Raw genomic sequence first — 26,742 nt, 5'->3', positions numbered from 1 at the left:
AACTCAGGCTTGCGAGAGAGAGAGAGAGAGAGAGAGAGAGTCTCACTGGAAGACAAAGTTTTGAGGAGGGATGTGCGGTATGTGTAGGCGAGAAAAAAATCCACGCATCGAGTGGGCGCGCGGCGCACGCGCACTTGTCCCGACCGCCGACGTTGTGTCGGCTTTCGCTTCTTCGAGGCTCGAGAGGGACGACGGACAGAAGAAATCGAAGGGAAAGCGAGTGGAGTTCCTCCCCTCGCTTCCTCCTTTGGTTTCTTGCTGCTTCTTGGCGAGGAGGCGTGGGCAGCTCCCGTGGCCTTCCGTTGTCAGCATCTTTGTTGTGCAGTGCTAGAAAAAAGGTTTCTCCTTTTGCTCCTCCTGCTTTCCTCTTTGGTAGGAAAGCGCTGGGACTCGTAGGCGAACTCGCGGCCGTTCGTCTGATGGCAGTGGGTGGTAGCTTCTATCAATGGCAGAAAGATGCGTTCTTTTCCGCGGCGGAGGCGGTTCAGGAATCGGCCGACATGTATGTTGTTTCCACTCATTGAATCCATTTGGTGGGGTTGAATTGGTGAAAAGTTCGGGTCTTTGATTGGATTACTTTTGCTGTTGGTAGGGTTAGAATTCGTTTTCTCTTGTTCTCTGTAGTGGAAATTCTCGAATTTTCTGCTGATATTTGGGTAATGGTGTATGTTAGGGGTTCTTCGTTTTGTGTGTGTGGCAAATTTAGGTTCACTGATTGGTAAAGGAGTGTTTTAGTGTTTGATTGCTTCCTTTCAGCAAATATCGGCTCAAATTTGTTGGTTTATTTTTGCTTATATCCTATTTTTTCAGAATGGAATCTACTTATAGAATGTGGACGCGAAACCGTAGGAATGGATTTGGTTTAGAAGCTTCAGATGAATTGAGTAGGGAGCTTCAAACTGCTCTGGGCACTGCAAAGTGGCAGGTTTGTTTCTTCCCCCAGCTTTAGGAAACACTTTGTTGTGTTCACCTGTTCATATTTTGAAGTCATATAAATCTGAAACCCCAGCTATTGTTGCAATGATCCAATCTTTGAACTGGTCTGTGGGGTTCATGTAGCTGGAGGAGTTTGAGAAGGCCGTCAGAGCGAGTCATGGCAATTACTCGTCCCAGGAGAATAATACAATCGATAGGCACTGGCAGTTTGTTGCTGCGATACGAAATCAAATTTTGCTTGTTGAGAAAGAACTGAATCATTCGCTCATCGTAGAAGGGAAGCGACCACTGCGGTGGGTGCAATTGAATGACGACGAACGAGATGATCTTGCAGTTTTTCTTTCTGGTGTGCCGCACAAATTTCAACGACCAAAGCATAAAAACGCTGAGCTTGCGAGGAGTTTTAAGGATGTGGTCACAATCAATAAGGGCAAGGAATGTGTCGAGGAATTCAGAGCAAAAGAACCGTACAAAAGCAAGGTTGATGAAGTGCATGCAAAGGTAGTGCAGTTAAATGGGCAAACCGGGGTACTGAGTTCACCAGATAGCGGTGGTGCTTGGAAAATTGTAATTGCCAATGAGGACACCGATAAAGGATCAACTGAAGTTAGACCAGAGATATTAAATCATGGATATAGTCAATCTGGTATCCTGGGAAATGTTGAATCTACATCAAAGTTGAAATTGTTTAAGAACAATCCGTGGAAGGCTAAAAATGAGGAGCGTCTTCCGTTGAGGAATGGGTTGTCATATTACCTTGACTCAAAGGGAATAAGGTGGTTTGCTCAGGTAATATCTATTTCCATCCGTATGCACTAAATGGAGCCTACATTTAGTGTATTCTTGAATCTTGTGTCACCATGGCATTTGATGATTTGTTCACATATATATAGTAGTTAAAGTAATATTGAGCTTTCTGTTACTTTGTGCTTCTATCCTTCTTTGTGTGTAAACTGAAATGCAACAATAGCATTTTATCTGTATCCATTAACCGTCCTATATTTCTTGTCTTGGCTTGTAGAACATAACCGAGGTATCATGTTTGAGCAAATATTTAAATGCTTCTCTAAACGACAGAGATATTTTACAGAAAAATAGTAGTACCTCAGAAGTTCTTTTTGTCTTCTCTCTGAATGATAGAGATTGATGCTGTCGTCTTGATGTGTTTGATCAGGGAGTTAATGGTTTTACCGAAAGAAGCAAGAATTGTTTTAGCCATGGCGGATTCCAAAGGAATATATTGGGATCACAACAACAGATGCATTTTGTGCATTCCCTCCGAATTGCTTTCTTGCTCATGTTGAGTTTTATTTTAGTCGGTAAGTTTAACACCTGGATTGCTGGCACTTATTAATGTCTCTGTTGCAGCAAATTAGTGGGTTTCTGCAATAAAATATAGTGAATTGATGGAGATATAATACATCCCTATATGAACTTTACATCTAATGGGGCTCACATGTCAAGAAACAGATAATATGCCTTTCCTCACAAAGTTATGTTGAAACATATTTACCAATAATATGCCTTTTCTTTGCTCACTAACTTATTTAGCTTTGATTGGATTATACTAAGACTCTTCTTGTACTATGCAGTACCATTTGTTCTTTACTCCGCATGAAGAGATCCTTGGTCATTAAAGAAGTACGAGGTACGTCGGTTGTCGTAATAGCTTTCAGATCTCTCTTTAATTTTAAATGATAAAAGTGATGACAGAATTTTAGATTGTATCTCTAGATGTTTCATAAGAGCATCATTTTGGCCAAGATCCCAACGGAGACCAGATGATATACAAATTCAATCGACAACATATCTGGTGTAAGCTCAAAAAATAGATATGCACAGTGTGATCCAAGTTTTGGAACCTTGCACATTATATATAGTCAATAGCATGGTAATTTTTCCTACATCAACACAAACATACATGACAAGCAATGTTTTTTTTTTTTTGTGTATATTGTTTTTGGGTACATGTTTTTTGTTATTGTTGTTTTTTTTTTTTCTATCAAAGGGAGGAAAATTTAAAAGAGGTGTATATTTCGTTGACAAAAACAATGAAGCAGAAATTGCAAGGATGCTAGCAGACACTAAGATCTACCAAAGCCACCATCTACATACAGTACTCATTAGGCCTTCACTTCTTGTTGAAACCCAATCTGCCATCCAAGGATTTGGCTTATTGGATGAATGACTATTTTAAAATGGCAGAATAAAAGTTTAGTGTCCTGTGAAGGCAAGCATGGTATATTACTTCTCGAAATTAATTGACTTTTGTTGCGTTGACTCGGTTTGCTTCCTGGTCTAGAAGTGGAAGGTTCACTGACCAGACCAAGACGACGATGGCACACAAGGTCGGATCAAAGATGGGATAGCAAATAGCCAACGGCCCTGATCTCATCATCAACAACACAACAGCATAAATTTCCCTGCAGCACAAATTGTGTTCTCATATTGCGTCAAATCCGAAAACAAAAATGAAAGGATTAAACGCATTTCTTTGCCGGCCAAGATATGTTTTAGACTTGAAATTAATGAGATTAGGATGATCGAACCTAACTATTAGACAGCGAAGGATTTTATGGAGAATGCCATTTTGTGTTGCAATCATAGTTGGCACAGACAGTAGGAAATCGATATCATTGGTAAGGAATCGATGATTGATAATGATGCAAAATAGTCATTATATTCGCCACAGAAACAAACACTTGCATCGTCGCTTTCATGGAGTCATGATACTCAGGGAATGGCACCACTAAGCGAATGGATGAATTAATATGACATATCTTTTACCACTTTATAATGAATGCCAAATCGTTGGCTTCGATAGCCTGCATTTGCTCTTCATTAAGAATTATCTCTATAAAATCTTGCATAAATTTTAGCGATCCACTAAATACTGAAAAAGACTGGTCACTGCTATCTAATCTTAACGGTCTTAAACGATCTTCCAGAAACTAAACGCGTATCCACCTCTTCTAGAGACAATCTAAAAGTACGATAATACCCTTCTCGCTTTCCGTCTCGTGTAGTATTTGACGCCCCACGACGCTGCTTCACCACCGCGTAACCCCTACAGCAGCAGCAGCAGCAGCGAACCCTCTCGTACCTCTTCTCCGACGTCGTCCTATTGATGGCTGACTCCGACAACGCCTTCGAGTTCTCCTTCCTCGCCCGCCACCCGGCGCCGTCTGCCATGTGCGCTGCCGACGACGTCTTCCACGGGGGAATGATCCTTCCTCTCTGCACCACTCCTCCGCGGAAGGGAACCGGAAGAAGTGGCACCCGACGGCATCCGGAAGACTTCGCCGAGGGTTCTCCACAGCACCACGGGTTATGGGGCGGGAGATCAGGGAAGGGAGAGTATCACAGGCTGAGGAGCGCGTCAGGGCATTCTGACGCGAAGGCACGCCCGAAGCCGCGCCCGAGGTGGCACGTCTGCGTGCTCGGGTCGGCGATGGTGCCGCCGACGATGGACATGGACGACATCAGGATCCGGCAGCGACGCCTGGCTCCGGCGGGGGACTCCGGCGCGTCGGGCGGTGGCGTGAACCGAGGGGCGTGGAAGCTGCTGCGCTCGCTGAGCTGCAAGGGAGTCGAGAGCGCGGGCGTGGCGACGCCGCCGTTGGGCTTCTTCTCGCACGTGGGCATTTTGGGAAAGACAAATACCGGTGGCTGAAGTCTGACGTGTAGATCACGGCACCCCGGAATATGTTCAGAGGTGATTCACCGGTCTGGGCAAGCAAGCGCGACGCTTCATAACAGTTTTGTGCTTGTTTTCATTTCTTTTAGTAGTTAGAGAAATACTGGTATTAGAAGCTACTGTCGACGTTATAGAAAGGGAATGGCGGCTCCACAAGGGAACAATTCATCCACCACCGAGCGGGGTTTGACACTTGAGCACTGCGACACGCAAGAAGAAGACATTTTGATGCATGGTGACTTGCTTGTAAGATTATACTATGTTTGCATGTTTGCATTGCACGAAACGACTACCACTGTTTCATATTCTCACAAGCAGTATCATGATCAATGGTAATGACAAACAGAATCAACGTACACAGAAGATTAACATAATAAAACCATTGACATGTATCACAAGCAAAGAGCATACATACAGCATTGGAAAGTATCAAGAAACAAGCCTAGGTTTTGATTCTCATGTTCCGAGTTCTTCCACTATTTCCCCGCCCCTTCCTACGTATATATAGACTTTTCCCGAACAAATTTGCCTACTAATTAATACAAATAAGGGCATACATTACATGAACAAAAAAAAAAAAAAAAAAACTTGTTAGATAGTTAAAAGAATTAGATGATTGAAGTGTTGTCCAAAGGCTATACTTGATCTGTGGCAGAGGTTTCTGAAAAGAGAGTCCCTGCATGAGAGCACTTCCAGGAGAAAAAAGAGAACCATGCAGCAGCTCACCAAACATCCCTCAAATACCTTCCATCCATTTGCAGACCCTTCACCATGCTTTCAGTCTTGGAGCTATCAAGAGAACCCTATAAAACATATGAATTGGCTCAGCAAATAATGGAGTTCATCCTAAAACAAGGGTTTTTGTTTGAGACATCCAGAATCATGAACCAAGGTTTTTAATTTCATATCATACTGCTCGGTACGGGTGATATATACTAGTTCGCTAGTCTATCGGCACACGGATCGCCCACTACTAGGCGATACCAAATTTTTGGCCCTGTATCGGGCAATACTGGGTTGTACCCCAAGCGATAATAGTTGAAACCGAAAATTATTGATTTATATCGGTTTTAAACTGTCAATTTGACCATTAGAGGCATCATAAAGGGTTTTTAAGCAGAAGCTATAGAGCCTACATGACGTAGACACAAAATGAAACTCATCGTATTCACAGCCGTCGTATTATAGAGAATCCTACGGCCAATAGCAGTAGAGTGATAGTTGGTCATACTTCTCCGAGCAATAGTATAATACGGAGCAACAGATCAGTAGCGAAAGTAGATGTTCAAACATTTACCAGTACATGCCTTAGGAGTCACCTCGAACACATGTGATTCACGACGATCAATCTATGACTATCATCATATTGATACACCAATGGCATACGGTGTATCAATACACTATCGTGGGATCAATTTCAGGATTAGGTCTGATAAACATATCATATTGATATACAGATACATAGGATCGAGAACTTCGATCCACCACCCGTAGAGTCCCGTCATTCGTTTTGGTGATAAATTCAGGTATATCTACAGTTCTACACATGTAATTACTTAATTCATTTGAATCTTAAAGTTTAAGTTGTATGCAAAATAATCTAACAATTCAATTTTTTTTTACAGATATCTCAAAATTAACAGAAGGACGATCTAGAACGGATCAAAATTATGAACCTTATACAAGGCTACTATTCAAAGCTCGAAAAAGATATATGGTACTATTCTTACCTAATTTACATTAGTTTTGCTAAAACTATACTAAATATATATTTATTTTTAACTTAAAAATCATATCCTAACTTTTTTTTATTATTTTTCAGCTATCTTCATAGGGTTTTATGCATATTTTAGGCGTACCGTTGGTACACCTTGGTATGTACCGTATCGAGCAAGGCTCGATACGTTGATACGGTACGAAAATGTAAACCTTGTCTCAAACCAACTATAAGCTAGTTTTTCCTGCTTGTAAAACCAGATGGTAGAATTTGGAAGCCGAGAATTTTTGAAGTGATGTGACAATACAAACAGAGTTTACCTGTCCCTGAATGATGGTATGAAGAGCTCTGTGGACATCTCTAGCCATACCCTTAGAATCACCACATACATATATATAACCACCTTGAGAGATGATATTCCAAATGTCCGATGCCTGAGAACATGAAGTGACATAAATTGGATCGAACTTAAAAGATAAAAAATTGACAGACTAAAAAGGTCAAAGAAATTTCATAACTCATCAAATAAGAGAAGCAGGAGCTTATGTAAACCTTTTCAGCCATCTTATGCTGCACGTATTCCTTTGTCGGACCCTCCCGGGAGAAGGCAAGAATCAGCTCAGAAAGTGCCCCAGTTCCAACAAAATTTTTCAGCTCATCCTCATAGATGAAGTCCTGAAGAAGTCTCATAAAATACATAAGAGTGCACTGAGACAAAGACTAGAGGCTACAGCTATGTAATTTGCTAAGTTCTACTCTGTTACCATACCATTTTGCGATTCCTGCATCCAAAGAAAAGAGTAGCATGACCAAGTTGCATTCCAGCCTCCATCAAGGCCAACCTTTCCTACAAAAGCAATAACCAATACTGTTAAAGCCATATCCTCCTGGAATGTTTTAATTTAACGTGATAAAAAAACAGAGAAATGCATATGCAGAATATGAAAATTTACACAAACCTGCAAGAACCCCCTGAACGGTGCCAACCCTGTCCCAGGTCCAATCATGATAATTGGCAGAGAGGGATCTGAGGGAAGTCTAAAGTTTGACTGTCTCACATAGATAGGAGCCCAGCTACATTCTTGACTCTCTTCAAGTGGAACAGAATGCTGTAAATAGGAGTTGCAGTGTCACATAACATGAAAAGACACCAACTGAAGGACCATTTATTAAAGACAGCAACACACCATCTAAACTTGCTGCAGAATATGCTGGGTGTACCAATTATTCAGATAATAAGAAAAAAGGAAAAAAAAAAAGAAGATATTGAAAGTATACAATGCAATATAACCTGTCTTTTCTGATATGCTATACAAATTGCAAATTGGCATTCAGTTTGACAAATCATATCCACCAATTATTGGTCCCACAGCTAGATAAGCTTAACACAAGATCTAATTATGAAAATCAATCCTATCAATTCTACTCCAATGACTTTGGTGATCCAATGAAATACAGCTGATTCGATAGATAAAAGGAGTATGCAACATATTCCTCCTCTGTTAGTGTACTTTGGGACTGAAAATCAAGGTTCCTTATATGCTACTGATGCACAGCTACAGATGAGATTTTGCATGCAGTGGTACATGAAAAATGATCCAATTGTAGAATATTTCACTAATTATGAATTCAACTCAAAATAACATAAAATGGTCGGAAAGTAATAAGGGAAAAAGTACCTTCATCCAAGTTGAACAGACCCCTTTGTGAATCCTTCCTGTTGGTGTTTTTTCATATACTAGAGCACAGGTCACATGGATTCTAGTTGGTGCCATCCTACAAGAAATGAAGTTTATCAACTAAATTGTCATGGGGAAGCATATCAAGTATAGAGCCAGTTATGCTGCCATCAAAGTTAAAGCATCTGTCGCCTCTAGTGAGAGGTCGAGAGTTTGATCCAATCCTCTACAAGCTGCATAATTTCCCACAATTATGGTGGATGATTCCACTTGGTGGTTGAGCTTTAATAGGATTAATGGATCTTGTACCCAGCTTATGGCCTATGATAACCATGTGAGGCCTTGTGATCAGTTTGAGTGGCCTAAAATCCATTCACAATTAAAAAAAGAAAAAAAAAAGTATGGAACTAGTTATTACTTTGGAGAAGATGATATTGAATAATATCTTGGCTGGAGACGGGGTGCAACTGCAGCAAAGAAAACTCCTAGTGGAGGCTTGGCTGAAGAGAATACAGACATTACTTCAAGAAGGCTCCGCTGACTAGCCACAATCCATTGAGAATATTCATCCTGCACCATGACAAATGTGCATGAACCTTAATAGATCAAAATGAACAGCCAGAAAATAATACCAATCAACCTTTCCAGCAGGAGAAGCCAAAAATCTAAGTCGCTCTGCTTCACTTGGATCAGATGCATACTTAGCTAATGCAAGCAATGCACTCTGCATAATTAACAAAAGAAAAAAAAAACTTGAACTTAGTATTAATAAGAAACTTAAGAAATGCTAAATGTAAATAAAAAAAAAAAATGAAAATTTCACCTTTTTGGGTGAATTTAGAAGATCAGCATATCGGGTAAGTGCAGTTCTTAAGGTGCATGGAGATGAGAAAGGAGGTGACAAAGAACCACCACTAAGTGGTGTACCATCCTCTTTGTCAACATGGATTGAGAAATATGTGTCCGATGAATAACCTAACAGTCTTTCTGCCTCTTCTACTGTATCAGTGCAATTCTCTGTAAATACACCAACATGGTCTCCGGTTTCATACCTGTCGAAGCAGCATCATGATAGTGGGTTGAAGAAATCAACCATCACAGAACTCTCCAAAGATAAGTGGAGAGAAGAAAGAAGGTTGAGAATAACATTCAAGTGACAAACACCAATATCAATTCTTAAACTAAACAACCATGCAACTGTCAACTTCAAAAACCACACAACTAAACTTATCAATAATAACAAAAGAAACTCAAATAAGCAATGAAAAAAATGTAATACAGGAATCCTCAAACTAAAAGGAAAAGAGAAAAAAGATAAACAGGTTTATACTATGTTAAGCAACAAGCAAAAACATTTACTATTGAAACAGTAGAAAGAAAATACGGATTCACACAACTATGGGATCTTATATCTGACACTTAAATATGATATATAACCCTAATAGATATATGTGTTTCAATTCATAAATAAAAGAAAAACTATTAATTCTGACACAACTGAGATTGTATCCATACAGTTAAGAAAAACTAGTGAGATTTTGTATTATAGAAAAATGAAAGCCGAGAAAGTATGCAGAGCATTATTAAGCTATTCTTCTAAGTAAAATTAATCAGTCACGATATAGTACAAGAATGAAAAATGAAGGCACTTATATGCCTGGAAATGCATAACAGGTACTATTGCTCTTTAACCAGGAGGCAAGGGAGCAACATGACAATTTGCAGGAGGCAAAAGTCTCAGTTTTGCACTTCACAGTGCAGTTTTCTTACAGGGAAATACTTCTGTTGCGTATTTTTTAACTTATATAGCATGTTTTGGAGAATCAAATGGACACAAACAAGAAATGACTATTTATCAGAAGGAAAAGCAAAAAAGAACCGCAAATCTTGAAAAAGGTTAATTGAGGGCCAAAGAATTTGCAAGACAAAGGAGTACCTAATGTTTAAGGGAGGGCACACAGGATTTCATCACAAAGGAACAGCAGATTTCAGCTAGAAATATGACCAGGGAAAAGGAAGCAATCAATAGCAACAGGATAACTGAAAGGAAAACTGAAAAGAGGAGCCTTTTCTCGCACAGACACATTGACAAAATATGTCTATTCATGATCTGGTCACAAAGTCTTTTGTCAATGGCTGCCATGACTTAGTAGGAGAGTGCCAGGATTTTCTTTATCCAGAGAAGACATGTATATAAATCTATACTTGTGGAATCTGGAGAAACCTTCTAAATTAACAAATTAGACCATGCAATACCCCCTTAAAGATGCAAACATAGCTAATTTAAACAAAGAAATAAGAAGCATACTACACCTCCAAGAACCGAAGAGTAAGAAACTTACACAAGACCGGTGCCAGCAATGCCAAACTCCAGGTGGATGCAGGACCTATCTGAAGCTGGGGTATGGAGCTCCCGACGCACAGCCACATTAGCTCTTGCATGTCCACAATGTACAAAAATCAGCCTTGTTATGCATCCAAAGACTGGTGTTGATAAATAGAACTTGCCAGTAAAATAATGACTACCTGCATGGATGTTGCATGTCATGCACCGCATGACCATTTGCAAGACTCCAACTCTTCTCTAAGTTTGCCACATCTTCACGGTTTATGAAAACTACTCTGTATTCAGGAATAGCAGCTGTATAAGGAGTAGATGCACCAGAAACATTATCTTCATCCCGAAGCAACTGATCTAACTCTGGCCATAGAAGCTCTCTCCTGAAATAGTAAAGTTGTTGTCAGCATGAGAAAATAAAATGCAGCACATACTGCAATATCTATTGAATATATAGCTGAAATTTGTACCATGCACTAAAGTCATCTTCGATACATTGATCATCATCTCCAAGTCCCACAGAGAGAAGGCGCTTCGCACCTAAATTAAATGAGAATATGAACACACCTTTAATGTGTTGTATTGTCTGCAAATGTCACAAAGTTAATGGCGTTGCTATAGAGGACAGACAATTACAAAAACCATGAAAAAAAAAACAAAACAATGTTATCTTAATCGATTTCATCAACAATATGTTCCAGGTTACTGACCTCTTACATGAAAATCAAAACATTAAAACAGAATATGCAAAGATAAAAGATTTGCGTATGTTCATAATATTTCTTAAAAGAGATGCATGTCATGATCCAACGTGGAGAACATATCAAATTTTACCAAAGTCGACAAAAAATCAGGAAACAGCAAATCATTCAAAAGGATGTCATTCATTACATAGTAGCATGTGAAACTAAACGACTCATGATCAGATTCAGCAGCGGTTGCCCATATCTAGCAGCCACCAGAAAACAAGGACTCAATGTATGCATGACCATCATAAAAAGAATATATACATTAAGCATTTAACACATGGATGCTAGAAAAACATAATAAACATAAAACTAGACAATACAAGCCAGAACATCAAGCAGTAGGCCAGCCCACTTATCTGTGACAGAACAACTAGGTCAAACACTTCAAGTGTTGTGATGCTAGAACCAGATGTGGAACTGGAACTTTTACCCATCAGAATAATTGGACCAATCAGAATGCAATCAACATGCACAACTTTGAGCTCAGAAATTTGTTAAATTCAGTTTATATGTTTCAGCAAGAACTTGGCATATTTTCGTAATTAAAGCTAAAGGCTATCACATTATAAAAATCATTATGTTACAAGCTAAAGTGCAGATTGTGGCAAGAGAATCAAAACAATGCAAAAAAACAACCATATAGCAAGGTTAACTAGATAAAATAGACTACCCTGATCAGCGAGGATCTCATCCACCACCTTCGCAACCTTTCGATATGAGTTATGCCACAGAAGAAAATAAGTCAGCTGAGGGATGGATCAGTTGAGATCTCAAAATTTCTACAATAATGGCAAATAAAAACCTTATTGAAATGCTCATACTGCCTGTTGCCTAGACCAAACACAGAATACTGAAGATTCTCTAACCAGTTTCCATGCTCCTTACCCTTTCATACCAAATACAACAATTAGACATCAGCAGAAAAAGGAGCTATAATATGATATGGATTTTGTTTCTTCAACCTCTGTAAACCATTTATAGAACCGAGCAGCATTATCAGTAGGCTCCCCATCTCCATAACTGTAGTCTCCAAACAAAATATGATCAAACTACAACTGAAAGTGTAATTTGAAAGAAACACGTCAAGGAGACAGAGAAGCTCTAACAGACGTAGCCAAGAAGAACAAAGCTAGATAGAGTCTCTTTCTTCAACTTGTCCTCATACTCATCATCATCAGCTGCATAATCGTCCTACCAGACGTCGCAGTCGTCAAAAGCAAGCCGTTAAAGATCAATCAAACGCATGAGGATGCTTCAATCATAACAACAATTGGAGGGGGGAAAGGGGCGTTACCAAATCAACGACTTTAAAGGTGGCTTTATCGTATCGAGCTTTTGCCTCCTCCGCAAGGGCCTAAGTCGGACAAAATAGACGGTAAGAAAAAAAAGCTAAGTTTATAGAGATTCAGATTCAGATCCGAAGCCAACTATACCAAACCTTAGCGAAACCCTCTGCGGTGCCGGTTTGCGTGCCGAAAAAGATGGTGACCTTCTTCCTCCCGTAGTCGGCCTCCGGCTCACGGTCTACCTTCACCGACAAGGGCTTCAGCGGCTCAGCCGGCTTGCTCGCCTTCTGCACGGACGACCGCCGCCAGAGGAAGATGAAGGTGCACCCAAGGAGCACAGCGATGGAGGTGGCGAGTATCACCGCCAGCTCCGCATCCGGCGGCGCGCCCTCGCCTCCGGTGAGGATCGCCGAGATGAGTTCGAGCGGCGAGGGATTCGCCCGCTCCGGCTCCATCTTCCCGCCGGCGGTTTACCTTCGAGCCGAGATCGAAGCGGGTCCCTCGATGGATGGAGAACACACACACACACACACTCTCTCTCTCCCTTTCTCTTAGGGGTCGATTATTACTTCTTCTGGTTAGTTTGCGGGGAGAGAAGAGGATCGGTGGGAGAAGAGCGGAGGATTGGTGTGATCGGTCGACTACCTTTCGCTAACCAAATCACCACCAGCCTCTTACCGCCTACCCGAACCAGTAACCATGGTTTGAAGAATTTGCCATTTAGCGAGGCCGAATCAGCCATGGAGGAAGATGACGTGCCGATCACCCAGGTCAAAATCTCGGCACCCATGTCTTAACGAGCGACTTACGTTACGAATATCTCACGATTCAAGATGTCGTCTCAAAAAGCGTCGGCACGATCAGCCTGAGATGAGAGATAAGCTAAATCGAATCTTAAGTCGGGGAACCGTTACTCTCCCAATTAAACTGAAGGGGCTTATACATGTAAATGTAAAGGGAGGTGAGACGTAAATCATGATTTAAGTCGTGGACTTCGCGCCTTCCGTGGCTCTCGATCGTAGGAGTTTTAATTAGAGGTGAGAGGTAAATCATTATTTGTCATTTTGAATTGATTGTAGGAGTTTTAATTTACATAAATCTATAAGATTTTTTGGGACATGTAAATTGAGCTGATCGTAATTTAAAAATATTGGTTCCAATTTTCAGATTTTGAGAATCGAAATCAAATCATATAGGATTGATTCTGGTTCCAACGATATCGATTCCAGCTTGAACGATTAATTTTTTTTATTTTAATAAAAATAATATAAAATGAAAAATATAATTAAAATTAAAAAAATTAAAAAAAAAAAAAAAACATAAATACCGATTTCGATTCAATTTGAAACTAATGAACCATCAAGTTAATTTGATTTTAATCTAAATCGAATCATGATCTAAATTTTAACAAAATACTTTGTATAAATTAACCTCTGTTAACATTGATTCATATTAATATATATATAGGAAATCAAATTCCTCCCAATAATCTCGTGTCTCGTAAACCAGTGATCGTTCTCCTATTAATATATAGGATTGATCCTCTTATTAATGTATAGGAGTCACTTTGATTCTCTTATTATTGATTATGATTGTTGACACATTACAACATATATTATGAGAAAAATTAGTTTCTTAAAAATTTTACTGATAGTGAATATAAATTTATATAGATTACAAAATATGATAATTATATAATTTTCTTAATAAATAATGAATATAAAATATTTACTAAATCATGAAATATCTTTATTATTGATTGAATCATGATAATATATTATTATAAATTTTATGATTGAGAATCATGATAACATAGTATCAAAATATTGAAATGATCTAGATAATTTTATCATGATTTATTTTTCTCAATAATATCTTTTCTAATATACCTCTACAAGATGATGCTTCGATCGAAACATCGATCTTAGACCAAGGAGAAGGAATTGATGGTGAAACAAAAGCTTTGTAAGAGCATCTACAAGTGCAGATTGACTAGAAGATGAGATTTGAAAGACACATGGTTCACCATTTTGAATCTGGTCACAAAGAAAGTGAAAGTTGATTGTTATATATCTCATTTGAGAGTGAAATATATGATTAGCACATAAATATGTTGCTATGATACTATCATGTAGCAATATATAGATAAGAGATTGTGATAAATAGTTCATGTAACAATGATTGAATCCAATAAAGTTCAATAGCTATAAAAACAATTACTCGATATTCAGCCTCCATAGAAGATCTTACAATACAGAGTTATTTCTTTAAACTTCAAGAGATTGGATTGTGACCAAGAAATACGCACTAGTAGATATCCGATCATCCCAATTAACATATGAAAATGTATAAAGCAATAGAGGAGAGTCCTTTCGGAAAAATAAGTTATGGTCAATAGTATCCTTTTAAGTACCAAAGAATATATTTAACAGTTGTCTAATGATTAGAAGTAAGCTTATATATAAATTGAGATAATTTATTTACCGTATATGTAATATCTAAATAAGTAAATATCACATACTATAGATTTCCAATAACTTAACGATACTTAGTGGCATCGCTAAGATTAGCACTATCAAATAAGATAAGAGGAATATTTATAGAGATTGACGTATTAACAATATTAGCTTCAAGTATTTTGGTGTGATAAAAAAGATCATAAATATGTTTTTAGTGAGAAAGAAATAGACCATTTACTATGTAAATTACTTAAACACCGAGAAAATAGTTGAGAAACCCAAGATCTTTAGAAAACTTGTTACTAAGCTGCTGAATAAATCAATTAATTATTATTGGTTTAGTATCAGTAATAATTAAGTCATCCACATAAACTAGTAAAAATATGATTATAAAAATAAATAAATATTAAATTATCAAATTAAAAATTATAAAATCCAATCGAGACTAAATATATTTGAAGCTCATGTTACTAAGCACGAGGGGCATGCTGGAGACCATAAAGAACTAAGGGAGATTATAATTAATAAAGCGTAGAGGTTGTCTCGTGAATACATCTTTGAAAATATAATCATAAAAAAATATATTATTCATATCCAATTATCATTGAAAGTACCCAATTATTAGACAAAACAAGACATAAACGAATTATTGTTGGCTTTACAATTGGGCTAAATATGTCATGGTGGCTTGGACGTTGATAAAATTATTTTGTAACAAGTCTTAAACTCATTTACATCCTACAAGTTTTGTGACTATATTCTTAGCTGCTCACCATTTGAAAATTTTAAAGACTTGGTTAATAGTAAAAGGCTTAAAAATAAATTTTTGGGATTATTTTATGAAAATAAAGTAACATTTATTTGGTTTAAATACTTAATTTTTAGATCCGTCCATATCATCTTTTTAGAAGTGCTGTAAATGCCTCTCTCTCCTCTCAAATCATTAACTACAATAACAACGTATGCTAACTAATCTCATAGTTACCTCATCAACTTTCTTCAAACTTTGTAAGGGCACAAAATCTATTTATAACTATATATAAGCTATCAAAACTTAAGTCGATATGCTTTGCTAATGCACCTTTTGACGATGAAGAGATTATTTTTTACATATTAAATGGTCTTGGTTAAGAGATCTCGGCTATTATTCATGCTCGTGATAGTTCTATATCTTTTAAAGAATTTCATGATAAGCTTTCTAACTATGAAGCTTATCTTAAGTGAGAGTTATCACCTTTTGATGGTACTTCTATCATTGTCAATTTTATTAACAAAGCTAATTTCAGCAATAAAGGCAAGTTCTATAACTAGTGAGACAACCATTCAAACAATCATTCTGAAGACAACATTCAATAATATTACAATAAAAGTATCAACAAATATGTTCAAGAATTCAACAACAAAGTTACCTTTCAAATATATGACTTGCAAAGCCATGTTGCTAAGAAATATCTATTATTCCATAGATATTTTAGCTTTCATACCCATCTTATTCGGCATATCCTGCTACACCACCTACTTGGTTTTTATTTTCCCACCATCGCGTGCTAACTTTGTTGCTCAATATTTTCAACCTTTATCAAACTAGCTTAGAGGCTTCTCATCATGTCATGTCTTATTTGAATAATCTGTCTCCAAATTTATATTATGATGGTTTAGATAATATCGGTAATGACAAATATCTCAAAATAACTTATATTGGTTCTATAAACCTTTCTTATTTCTTAAAATCATTTTTAGTTTCTAATGTTCTTTGTATTCGAAGAAGAACCTAATATTTATCTCTAAATTATATTCTTCTAATAATATTTTTATTAAATTCTTACCTACTTCATTTATTACGAAGGATCTCAACATATAGGGGCACATCTCATGAAGGAGCCAAATAGAGATGAGTTTATGAGCAGACAATTGTTACACTATCCAAATCTATCTTTACTTTGGCTACAATCAAGACTTCATTTCAAGAATGGTACATTCGTTTAGGAAATCCTTTTTTTTTAGATTCTAAATTATATTGTTCTAATTTATTTTTATCATCATCATAAGATTAAAAAAGAATAAAATTGAATATACCAAGAGATATAGTTTGTGGATATAAATTTTATAGGAGCTTAGACTACAACGTTAATAGAAATAAGAGTATTTTCATAAATAAAAGAGTTAGAATAATATGAGATGAGTAACTAGTTAAATAGGTATTATCAATCTATGTCGAGAAGAAAAAGATTCGTGGCGGAGATACAGAGAGTTACACCTTCAACCACAGTAAAAAAAACAAGAGATACAGTAACAAAAAATTATCATACTACCTTAAAGTAAAGAGTTGTAATACCTTCGAAGCACTATTAATTAATAATAATAAAAAGAGGATTGAAGAAAAAAAAAACTCAACAATTATGGCTCTTATATGACAAAGAGATTAGAAAATATAATAATTACATATTTTTTCAATCAATAATAAATATATAATATTTATTAAATTATTTTATTTATGAGATCACATTGAGATCACGATAGAATCATGACATAAATTTTATGATTTAAAATTATGATAAAGGATCATGATAATTATTTAATAATAATTTTCTTAATATATTACACTAGAACGACTGTAGAGGGAGAACAGTATAACACCCTGAAAGATTGTGGAGAGAGAAAAAGATAGAAATGTTTTCTGTTCCCTTCAACATTGGAAATGAAGGGGACGAGGGATGATGGATGGTTGGATGTCGACCAACCATGTCAGATTGGACTTCGTTTCAGATTGCTCCCAATCCACCCAAAACCACATCTCTACGCTGCATCTCCTCTCTCACTCTCTCAATGGAGGGAGCACTCTTCTCAAGCCGTCCAGCTTTCCCAACACAGACATCGAAAACGCCGAGAAAACCCTCGACCAACCATCCAAAGTTCAACCCACCACCACCTCCTCCTTCTCATTCCGTCCCCTTGGACTCCCTCCTGCACCATCTCCAGCATCTCACTCAAGAGACCTCCACCACTCTCCACCCACCTCAACCAACCAATAAAAATCCCAACTTTCCTTCTTTGCGCCTCGCTTCGACCACAATTCACCGCGAAAAGGCACCTCCGGCGTCGCGCCCACGGCTCGCCGTCAGCGAAAATGGTGTTCTGTTCCTGCGGGACCCTCGCCTGGGCTTCCTTTCCGGCGCAGGCAAGTCTTTGCTTAGATCCATCGTCGAACAGCCTCCTCTTGATTTGGTGTCCCTGCTGGAATCCAAAAAAGATGAGATTTTTGGCGTGGATTGGGTCAGCCTCCTGAAGGCGCTCGAGATCTTGGGCAACTGGGAGAAGGCTCTCGCCTTGTTTGAATGGGCTGGATCCGGTTCCAATGCGGAGGGATCCAGGTTAGACGCCCCGGCGATCGAGGTGGTGATCAGGGCGTTGGGTAGGCATTCGCAGCACTCGATCGCCTCGAAGCTGTTCGACTCTATTCCTCTGGAGGAATACTGCCTTGATATCCGCGCTTACACTACCCTGCTTCATGCCTTGTCTCGGACTGGCAAGTACCGCAAAGCGGTCGCGTTGTTTAAGCAGATCAAAGCCAAAGGGTTATCGCCTACCTTGGTCACCTACAATGTGATTCTTGATGTATATGGCCGTATGGGGCGGTCTTGGAGTAAAATTTTGGAAATTTTGGATGAAATGAAGAGCAGAAATGTGGGTATTGATGAGTTCACCTGTAGCACTGTCATATCAGCCTGCGGAAGGGAAGGTTTGTTGGAGGAGGCTTCCATGTTTTTTGAACAATTGAAGCTGCAGGGCTATGTTCCAGGCACCGTCGCATACAATTCACTGCTCCAGGTGTATGGTAAAGCTGGAAAGTATCCGGCGGCCATGGGGGTATTGAAGGAAATGGAGGACAATAACTGCCCAGCAGATGCAGTTACCTACAATGAGCTTGTGGCGACCTATGCTAGAGCTGGCTTTTATGAAGAAGGGGCAGCAGTATTAGACGCAATGGCTAGTAAAGGAATCATGCCTAATTCTGTTACCTACACCACTGTGATTAGTGGATATGGAAAGGCGGGAAAAGAGGATGAAGCTTTGGCTTTGTTTGATCGGATGAAGAAGTTGGGTTGTGTTCCTAATACTTGTACATACAATACGATTCTTGGAATGCTTGGAAAGAAATCAAGGACAGGGGAGATGTTGGACATACTCTCCGACATGAAGTCTAATGGTTGTGTCCCAAATAGGGTCACATGGAACACAATGTTGGCTATGTGCGGGAAGAGGGGAATGGAGAATTATGTCAGCCAAGTATTTGATGAGATGAAGAAATCAGGAGTTGAGCCGGACAGGGATACCTTCAACACCTTGATTGCTGCATATGGCCGGTGTGGGTCTAGCACCCAAGCTTTGCAGATGTATGATGAGATGGTCAAGGCAGGTTTTAGTCCTTGTACCACTACATACAATGCACTCTTGAATGCAATAGCTAGGAAAGGTGATTGGATAGCTGCGGAGTCTGTCATATTAGATATGAAGAAGAAGGGCTTCAAGCCTAATGAACTTTCATACTCTTTGTTGCTTCAAACTTATGCTAAAGGAAGGCATATAAAAGGGATACAGGCAATTGAAGAAGAAGTTTATGATGATAAAATATTTCCCAGCTGGGTGATTTTAAGAACACTTATTATTGTCAACTTCAAGTGTAGAATGCTAAATGGCACAGAGAAGGCTTTTGAGGAGCTGAAGAGGAATGGTTACAAGCCTGACTTGGTAATCCTTAATTCTATGCTTTCAATTTATGCAAAAAATGGGATGTACGATCGTGCTCGTGAAATGTTTGACTTGATTCATCAGTTTGGATTGCGACCTGATCTCATAACTCATAATAATATTATGAACATGTATGCAAGAGGTGGAGAGTGTTGGGAAGCAGAAGACATACTCAAGCAACTTGAAAAGTCAGGACTAAAGCCTGATGTAGTGTCCTACAACACTGTAATTAATGGATTTTGCAAGCAAGGTCTCATGACTGAGGCCCTAAGGATTCTATCAGACATGATGGCTAAAGGAGTTACCCCTTGCATGGTCACTTACAACACCTTCATTTCTGGTTATGTGAGCAAGGACATGTTCAAAGAAGCTGATGATGTTATTAGCTACATGATACAGCATAACTGCAGGCCTGATGAACTAACCTACAGGATAATTGTTGATGGTTACTGTAAAGCCAAGAGATATGAGGAGGCTATGGAGTTTGTGTCTGGGATCTTAAATATGGATTCATCTTTTTCTGAGCAATCAGTGAATAAGCTAACTCTCCGGGTAGAAGAGAATAAGTCTCGGCATTGATCCGTGCTCCACCATTGCTGTTTGCATATTCTGGTAGTGGGTCACCCCAGTTTATGAGGATCACTTTAACATCCATATGATAGGCTGCCAGTGTTTGTTGATATTTAAATGGAGTTCCTTTAATGTTATATAGTCTTGCCTGTATTTGGGTCAAAATATCACTAATTTCTTATACCGATTAATTCTATCACAATTTTGTCATTTGTCCATTGTATTTCAGAAACTTCATGCAGATTAATTGCTTCTGTAATTAATGTTGCAACATTTAGAATCATGGGTTTCTGAAGCAACTTAGTTATAGGCTTTTCATTTAAAAGATTAAAGTAGAAATACATGTTCTTTATGCATAGGATGACTTATTTTTCTAGTTATAGTTTCCATATCACATAGAGGTGAGGTTTCCTTTTCGTGAAAGCATGGTAGTGAAATTATGTTTTCTTTTTTTTTCCTGAAGATTACTTGAAGAGCATAGAGAACATAGACTATAAGCTTTGCCTTTGCGGAGCATTTTGGTTCAACTGGGTGATGTTTAAGCTGTATGTTTAGGAGCAGAATTTCAATGATGTAGGCTTGGCGGCACCATGAGTATAGCTCTAGGCGAGGAAGGAAGCAATATATTGGTAGCTGACTTTTCTATCTACTCTTCCATCTACCTACTGTTTTCCATTTCTAAACAACAACCAGCCCCTCGGAGCAGCTAGCTATTTTTTCCATCATGTAAGAACTCTAGAAGTTTACAGTATGCTTTTTTCATGTATTCAATTGTTTTTACCTATTGTTTGCCTTTCAACGTATACTGTCTGAAGAGTTACCTATTTAATTGCATAATTGTCTAACATTATTGAGGTACATGCATCTGTTTTTTTTCTTTTTTTGCTACTGTAAAGTGTTGATTGAGGAAATTATGCCTCATATCAAAATGCACAAATATTGTCATATACTTCATAATTATGTTATATCTGCTTGTTACCTGAGGTATATGTAGTATACTTACCAATATTTTGCACATATGCCCCGAAAGGTAGTTGTTTCCTTTTGTACTGCCTTCAAAATTTTACAATTTTCTTGTATACACTTCTAACATAACATTTCATATTAACACTTCTTCTGGACATGGGCCTCTTCATTGCATGCCATAATTTCTTTAGACTTATTGCAGATGCTTTGCACACATTGGTAGGCAAGCAGGAAAGTTCATCATTAAACAAATTCAACCACTTCACTGGAGATAATTGTTTCTGGCCATTGACTAGTTTTAGATAACCTGATTTTGAATCACCATTTGGATATCTCAAAATGAAGAGATAGCTAATTACATCCTTTGAGGTCTGCTTAGACCATCAAGTAAATCAGTCCAAAAGGGCAATACAGGAGAAGGATGTCCTGTTTAGCTTGAGTTTACTGGCAACTGTACAAGAGGCAGTCCCTGATCAAAACCAAAAGGGTGTTATATGGTTAGTTTCCCACTGTTTTTTAAATTGGGTGAACACCACCTATGTAGAAGATTCCACACTATAGGTACAGCAGCATGCCCTGAGTCTCAATGTTGTATAAAGTTTCCCCTATGCATTATAAATGTTAGAAAGAAGAAAGTACAAGCAACACATAAATTTCAACCCAAGTTTATATAAGGTATGACAGGGTAGCATTTTTAGTGCCGAATCATTGTGACTATTTTGTTATCACCTTTTCTTTCTCTTTACTCAAAATATATCACATATGCTTCAGCAATTCTACCATTTTCTGGGGACAATTGGAGAATTGCTGGAACAAGGTTTAGTTGTAAGAATCATTCAGATGATGGTTTGGTCTTTATCTGGTGCACTAGACAGCAATGTCGTTAAGTTCACTTCCATGAAAGTTTGAGATTATTGAAGAGCAGCAGAGTTTGGGTATCGCATTTCTTGTGACTTCTATTTGATGCACTTGTGTTTGTCAATCTATGATCTACTTTACTAGTATTTAGTAAATGAGGCTGCACAGTGGTTTGTCTTTCTCCCTAGTTCCAATTAAGGTGACCATTATCTGATGTTCCTGAAAAATACAATATCATTTCAGTGCACAATTTCACCTTTAATTCATGTAGGTTTGAAGTGCACACAAGATAATAGGCTGTGTAAATTAGGTCTTGTGCTTGTCTGTGTACCAGTGTAGCACTTGAACTATATTGGTTGTGTTTGAACTACCTGATATGGTGATTGCGCATACCAAATTGCCCTTCTCAACTCATATTCTACAAACTTCTAGTACTAAGATAAGGTGAAACAGGAAGACAGGGTATAGATAGATATGCATGCAAAGTTGGCCAGTCCAAGATTCCCCAATAGTACAATATGGCAAAAAGTGGGAGGAATGATATAGGGGAAGCCTAACAAAGCATTGTATCTTTTCTCTTTTTCTCTTGTGGCTACACAAGGCCAGTCCTACGAGTGATGCCTTTGATGACTTTACAGGTTTCCAAGGTGCTTGGATTTGAGAGGAAAGACCAAACAGGAAATGGGTGTTGCATATCTAAAGCTAGTTTAAGACATTATTTTATTTCATTGCTCCATTAATTCCATCTACTGGGGCCTTGCACCACAAACACTGAATGCCAAGGCAACTTTTCTCAAGGTATTCTTCTCACTAAGTGAACAGGTCTAAGCCACCAGAGCTTGCTTTCTCTTCTGCAAAGCTTTTACTTTTAACACTACTAATTCATGTGAAGACTTTTAATTTGCATAGTCTCAGTCCTTCCGAAGATGTGGATATGGATAGAACTTGAATAAGTCTCTTGGTGGTGGTTGGCTCCATTAATAACATATCATCATCTTCTGTTATAAACATAACATATGGATTTTATGGATCAAGTTCACAGCTAAAGCATATGAGCTACTTTCAGTATTAGCTTTCCAGTTTTTGTTTTTGTTTTTTGGTCATAAAATGCACTTCCAATCTTGTGTTTATGTGTTCCTCTCCTGAATTGTAATTTTTGGTGATGGTGGTTTATGATTTTGGTATTGGAGTGTCATCATCCCCGCATCTTGTTCTTTTGTAGCATCTGTACTTGCCAGGAATGGTTTCAGAGCATCATGGATTTTGGAACAGTTGCATACTGGCAGGCTTTTTCCACAACATTTAAGACTCTGCTCATGGCTTGTCAGCAACAGCTAACTACATTACTAGCACGCTTCTTATTTGGCTGTCAACCTCAAGTTGATGTGCCAATGAGCACAAAGGACTCAATAGCATGCAGTGACTGATATCACAGTTCTTTTTGCCTTTGGGCTACAAGATTTTTCTGCACCATATTTACAAGGACCTTTGATGCTTGACATGTGCTGTACCCATTCACCAGAATGCAATGGATTTACATGAATCACTATCTGATATCATTTTGACGCATAACATAATGTTCAGCTGATTGAGGAACACAGTATCACCATAGAGTTTTTTTTTATGTTGTTGATGTTATGTTGAGTACATCAAAAAGATTTCAAAGATGCTGTCTAGAAGTATTGCTACCAGATCAGCTGATAAAGATAGATACGTGGGGCATAAATCATCCATGTTGACAACTTGTTCTCACAGTTTCAAATGCATGAGAAAGAAAGCAGCCTTCTCCTTCATTTGTTTGGCAAGCAATGAAGCCAATTAGTACACCAGCAGAGGAGATGCACCCCCAGTGGGTGAAAAGAGGTAAATGTGTTTGGATTAGATGATTTGGCCAAGCTTCTTTTTCTCTTTTTCTCCCACCCACTTTTCATTTATTGTGTCTGGTGCTGCTGGTCTTTTGTGAGGTCAAAAGGTGGTTTTAGGAGAAGAGTTTCATTGAGGTTCACAGGTTGGTGTTCTGATTCAGCTTGTACTGCCATAGCACGCACCACTCATTTTGGTTGAGTGGAGTGTCTATGTCATCTAGTGCTCCTGATATTATTAAGATGCGTACTCTTTGGTATCTGACAAATCATGAAGATATCTTCTTTTAGGTTCAACGTCTCATATTCTGCACTTTATGTATGTGCAATGAATAAATTACTCAGCCCATTTGGTCTGCACGCAGAGAAAGAAGGAGAGAGAGAGAGAGAGAGAGAGAGCATGATGCTGCTTCATTTCTGTACGACCGAAGGCATCCTTTCAGCTAATGTAATCCAAGTGATGATACAGAAAGGCTTCATATCAAAAGATGATTGAGCTTGCATTGCATCATAAAGAAAAGGCACCATTCAATCATGGATCATAGTAGAACAAAACTTTGTTTATCTTAGAAAAAAGTTATAACCTACTACTACTACTATGTCCTTGATGAGAGAGTTCATCTACATGATCATGATTCTGCTTGTTTCAGGAAGAGGCATCCCTTCCTCTATTGTAAGTTCAAACCCTTGCCGGTTGGTGGCTTCTTCGCAGAGGACTTGCACCTTCTAATTTTCCTGTCACAGTTCCAACTCTGCCAAGGGTTTCTCAACAACACCCTTTGTTGCTTAAAGTGGGTGTTGCCTGACTCACACACCACTGAAGAGTAGGCAGCCTTTGCCTGCATGAACAGGCATGCTCATCACCTGCCCCAGGTCTTGTTCAACCTGCCATTTGATGTGCATGAGCTTAAAGCAGTGGAGCGGTAAAGAACCTTTGCTACACATTTTGCCAGGATGAAGATGGAGTTATTCTAATCCTCTTTCTTGCTTTCAGCAGCCACATGAGTGATGCATCAGACCTTCGAGTGTCGACGATGCAGATTTCCTGCGATGGTGATATCCGTGGGAGCATGGATCTCGCTTGCCTTTGTCTCATGCTGCTTGCAAGTGATAACTACGGTCCAAGATGGAGAAGAGGCATCCTCTCTCATGCTGCAGCAGTGAGAAGCCATGAACTGTGCGACCTATCTGCATCGAAGCGGATCTGTCACAAAACGTAGAAAGTGAATATCCCACGACCTTTCTCGGATTCACGCAGACGTTGACCACTGGATTGCCTAACTTTGACTTGCGACCAGGGTCAAAGCGCTTGTGCTGGCATCAAACAAAGGACACGAGTAAACTACGAAATATGCCTACCGCGACTGACCAGATCCCTACTCCGGGTTTCAGCGGCGCACATGGGACTTGACGGATTGAGAGCCGAACACCGTCGGTGAGTTTAAAGATCAAAGTTCTCCATTGTCCTTGAACGGCGTGTCATGCATCGAAGAGAAGAAAGAACGATACCCTCATTCAATTGGCACGCGTCCCTATAAACATTTCAATAATGGTGGCTAATCCGATTAAACATATCGAAACATTAATCGTATCAATATCATCATCACCATACCTCATTTCATGCACGTTGCCCATCAATGCATCGGTCACATTTGCAAGCTATTAATTATATGTATATATGCTAAGCAACATAATATAAAATATATTTTGACCTTGTCTTATATCCTGGTCTAATCTTCTCAAGATGCCCTTTGGCTCTTCTTATCTAATAACAAAAAGAAGATGACCTTTGGCTCATACATAGAATTTGGAAGAAGATGAGGATGGCCTTTCTTCAGTCTATAGTCGATTAGGACATTTGTGGACGCTGCCATCCTTTGGAAGGGCAATCTTTAAGACTACACATATAAAGCTTAGAGATAGATGCATACCAATTTAGCATCTTATACGGATCACATAATAATTGCCTCATTTCTGGTTTGGAATGTGTCCATATATATGTATGGTATGATGTTCTCATCATCATCATCATCATCATCATCAATATCATCAGCACTATATTATGTAAATTTTTTTATTAAATACCTAAAATATGTAAATTTCACATATTTCAAAAAGGTATGATGGGCACATTTGTGGTCGGTAGATCACATTTGCTCATAAAAAGAAGAAACATTCAACATAATATATGCTAGCTATATTGCCCTCATTTCCTTATTTCCAACTATTGATATGTGATGTTGAAACTTGTATTTAAATATGGTCTTAAGATGACTTTTTTCCTATTAAATAAAAAGGGTGGGACCCGGCTCCATGTGTATCGGGTCAGATTCCAATAACGTGGACACATGATCACATGGAAATCTTTAATTAGTGTTCCAAAATAACATTAATGACGGCAATAATAATAATAATAACAACATACATCGAGCATCGAGTTGATACTTAATGCGGGACGATCGGACGACGCCCGGCATCACCCTGACGAATCAACGGCTCTGATTCGGCGCGAGACGGCGGACCGCCCTCCCATGAACGTCTCAGACGTCTCCTTGTCGAGGAGACCATCGCAATTATTGCATGATTTCTTACTCGCGGAACCGCCACTTCTATAGTCGCACGCGACCGCGCCCCCTCTCAAAGTCAAATACCAGCCTATAGGTCTGGCCCCCAACCGAAGACCAACGCGGCGGCACCACGTGGCCTCGCTTGCCGTCCGGCCCACCCGCCGCGTAGGGTCGGCCCGCTTTATTTCCTCTAATTAATTTTCCTTGTACCAAATCCCGTGAATGTGTTCGCTTTGCGTAATATGTATTGAATATCACAACCGTTGATTTTAGGTCAAGTTGATCTGAACGGTTTAGTTACGGTCGCAG

At 38.7% G+C, this 26,742-nt stretch overlaps 2 protein-coding genes and 1 pseudogene across 11 annotated transcripts; 2 read left to right on the top strand and 1 right to left on the bottom strand.

The window, feature by feature from the left end:
- The first annotated feature begins 122 nt into the window (after window positions 1–122).
- On the top strand, window positions 123–3,497 carry LOC103972253 (uncharacterized). 4 transcript variants are annotated; one of them, XM_065095473.1, is made up of 6 exons: window positions 123–502; window positions 811–925; window positions 1,060–1,725; window positions 2,111–2,255; window positions 2,529–2,584; window positions 3,242–3,497. In XM_065095473.1, exons 1-5 carry the CDS (start codon window positions 420–422, stop codon window positions 2,552–2,554), a joined length of 1,035 nt encoding a protein of 344 aa, XP_064951545.1. In that variant the 5' UTR covers window positions 123–419; the 3' UTR covers window positions 2,555–2,584; window positions 3,242–3,497. The 4 variants fall into 4 exon arrangements, with proteins under 4 accessions (XP_064951545.1, XP_018676585.2, XP_064951544.1 ...); XM_018821040.2 differs by having other exon boundaries at window positions 3,239–3,497; XM_065095472.1 differs by lacking the exon at window positions 3,242–3,497 and adding an exon at window positions 2,671–3,008.
- A 1,472-nt stretch (window positions 3,498–4,969) lies between these two features.
- LOC135605414 (NADPH--cytochrome P450 reductase 3-like) lies at window positions 4,970–13,110 on the bottom strand (annotated as a pseudogene). Its single transcript, XR_010484437.1, has 18 exons — window positions 12,555–13,110; window positions 12,411–12,470; window positions 12,227–12,307; window positions 12,079–12,136; window positions 11,919–12,002; window positions 11,787–11,823; window positions 10,838–10,907; window positions 10,556–10,750; window positions 10,372–10,464; window positions 8,853–9,081; window positions 8,670–8,753; window positions 8,448–8,599; window positions 8,030–8,126; window positions 7,310–7,459; window positions 7,120–7,197; window positions 6,903–7,025; window positions 6,671–6,784; window positions 4,970–5,436 (listed from the first exon to the last, which is right to left on the bottom strand). The product of XR_010484437.1 is annotated as an NADPH--cytochrome P450 reductase 3-like (transcript).
- Window positions 13,111–17,549: 4,439 nt separating this feature from the next.
- Window positions 17,550–24,009, top strand: LOC135605413 (pentatricopeptide repeat-containing protein At2g18940, chloroplastic-like). Of its 6 annotated transcripts, none has more exons than XR_010484436.1 (3): window positions 17,550–20,222; window positions 20,644–20,906; window positions 23,227–24,009. XR_010484436.1 is itself a non-coding variant. In XM_065095471.1 (2 exons), exon 1 carries the CDS (start codon window positions 17,583–17,585, stop codon window positions 20,187–20,189), a length of 2,607 nt encoding a protein of 868 aa, XP_064951543.1. In that variant the 5' UTR covers window positions 17,550–17,582; the 3' UTR covers window positions 20,190–20,222; window positions 20,758–24,009. The 6 variants fall into 6 exon arrangements, 3 of the variants coding, with proteins under 3 accessions (XP_064951543.1, XP_064951542.1, XP_064951540.1); XR_010484434.1 differs by having other exon boundaries at window positions 22,643–24,009; XR_010484435.1 differs by having other exon boundaries at window positions 20,644–22,802.
- The last annotated feature ends 2,733 nt before the right edge of the window (window positions 24,010–26,742 follow it).

The sequence above is a fragment of the Musa acuminata genome, chromosome BXJ2-2 (genome assembly GCF_036884655.1).
Source record: "Musa acuminata AAA Group cultivar baxijiao chromosome BXJ2-2, Cavendish_Baxijiao_AAA, whole genome shotgun sequence".
In the NCBI taxonomy this organism is placed as follows: domain Eukaryota; kingdom Viridiplantae; phylum Streptophyta; class Magnoliopsida; order Zingiberales; family Musaceae; genus Musa; species Musa acuminata.
Note: the sequence above shows the minus strand (reverse complement) of the source record. Positions and strands in the feature narration are given on the sequence as shown.

Bases quoted from the DNA above. Each gene is read 5' to 3' on its own strand.
- LOC135605413 (XM_065095471.1), top strand. From the start codon at position 17,583: ATGGTTGGATGTCGACCAACCATGTCAGATTGGACTTCGTTTCAGATT.
- LOC103972253 (XM_065095473.1), top strand. From the start codon at position 420: ATGGCAGTGGGTGGTAGCTTCTATCAATGGCAGAAAGATGCGTTCTTT. The intron at 503-810 runs GTATGTTGTTTC...CTATTTTTTCAG, and splicing joins GTTCAGGAATCGGCCGACAT to AATGGAATCTACTTATAGAA. The intron at 2,256-2,528 runs GTAAGTTTAACA...TGTACTATGCAG, and splicing joins GTTGAGTTTTATTTTAGTCG to TACCATTTGTTCTTTACTCC.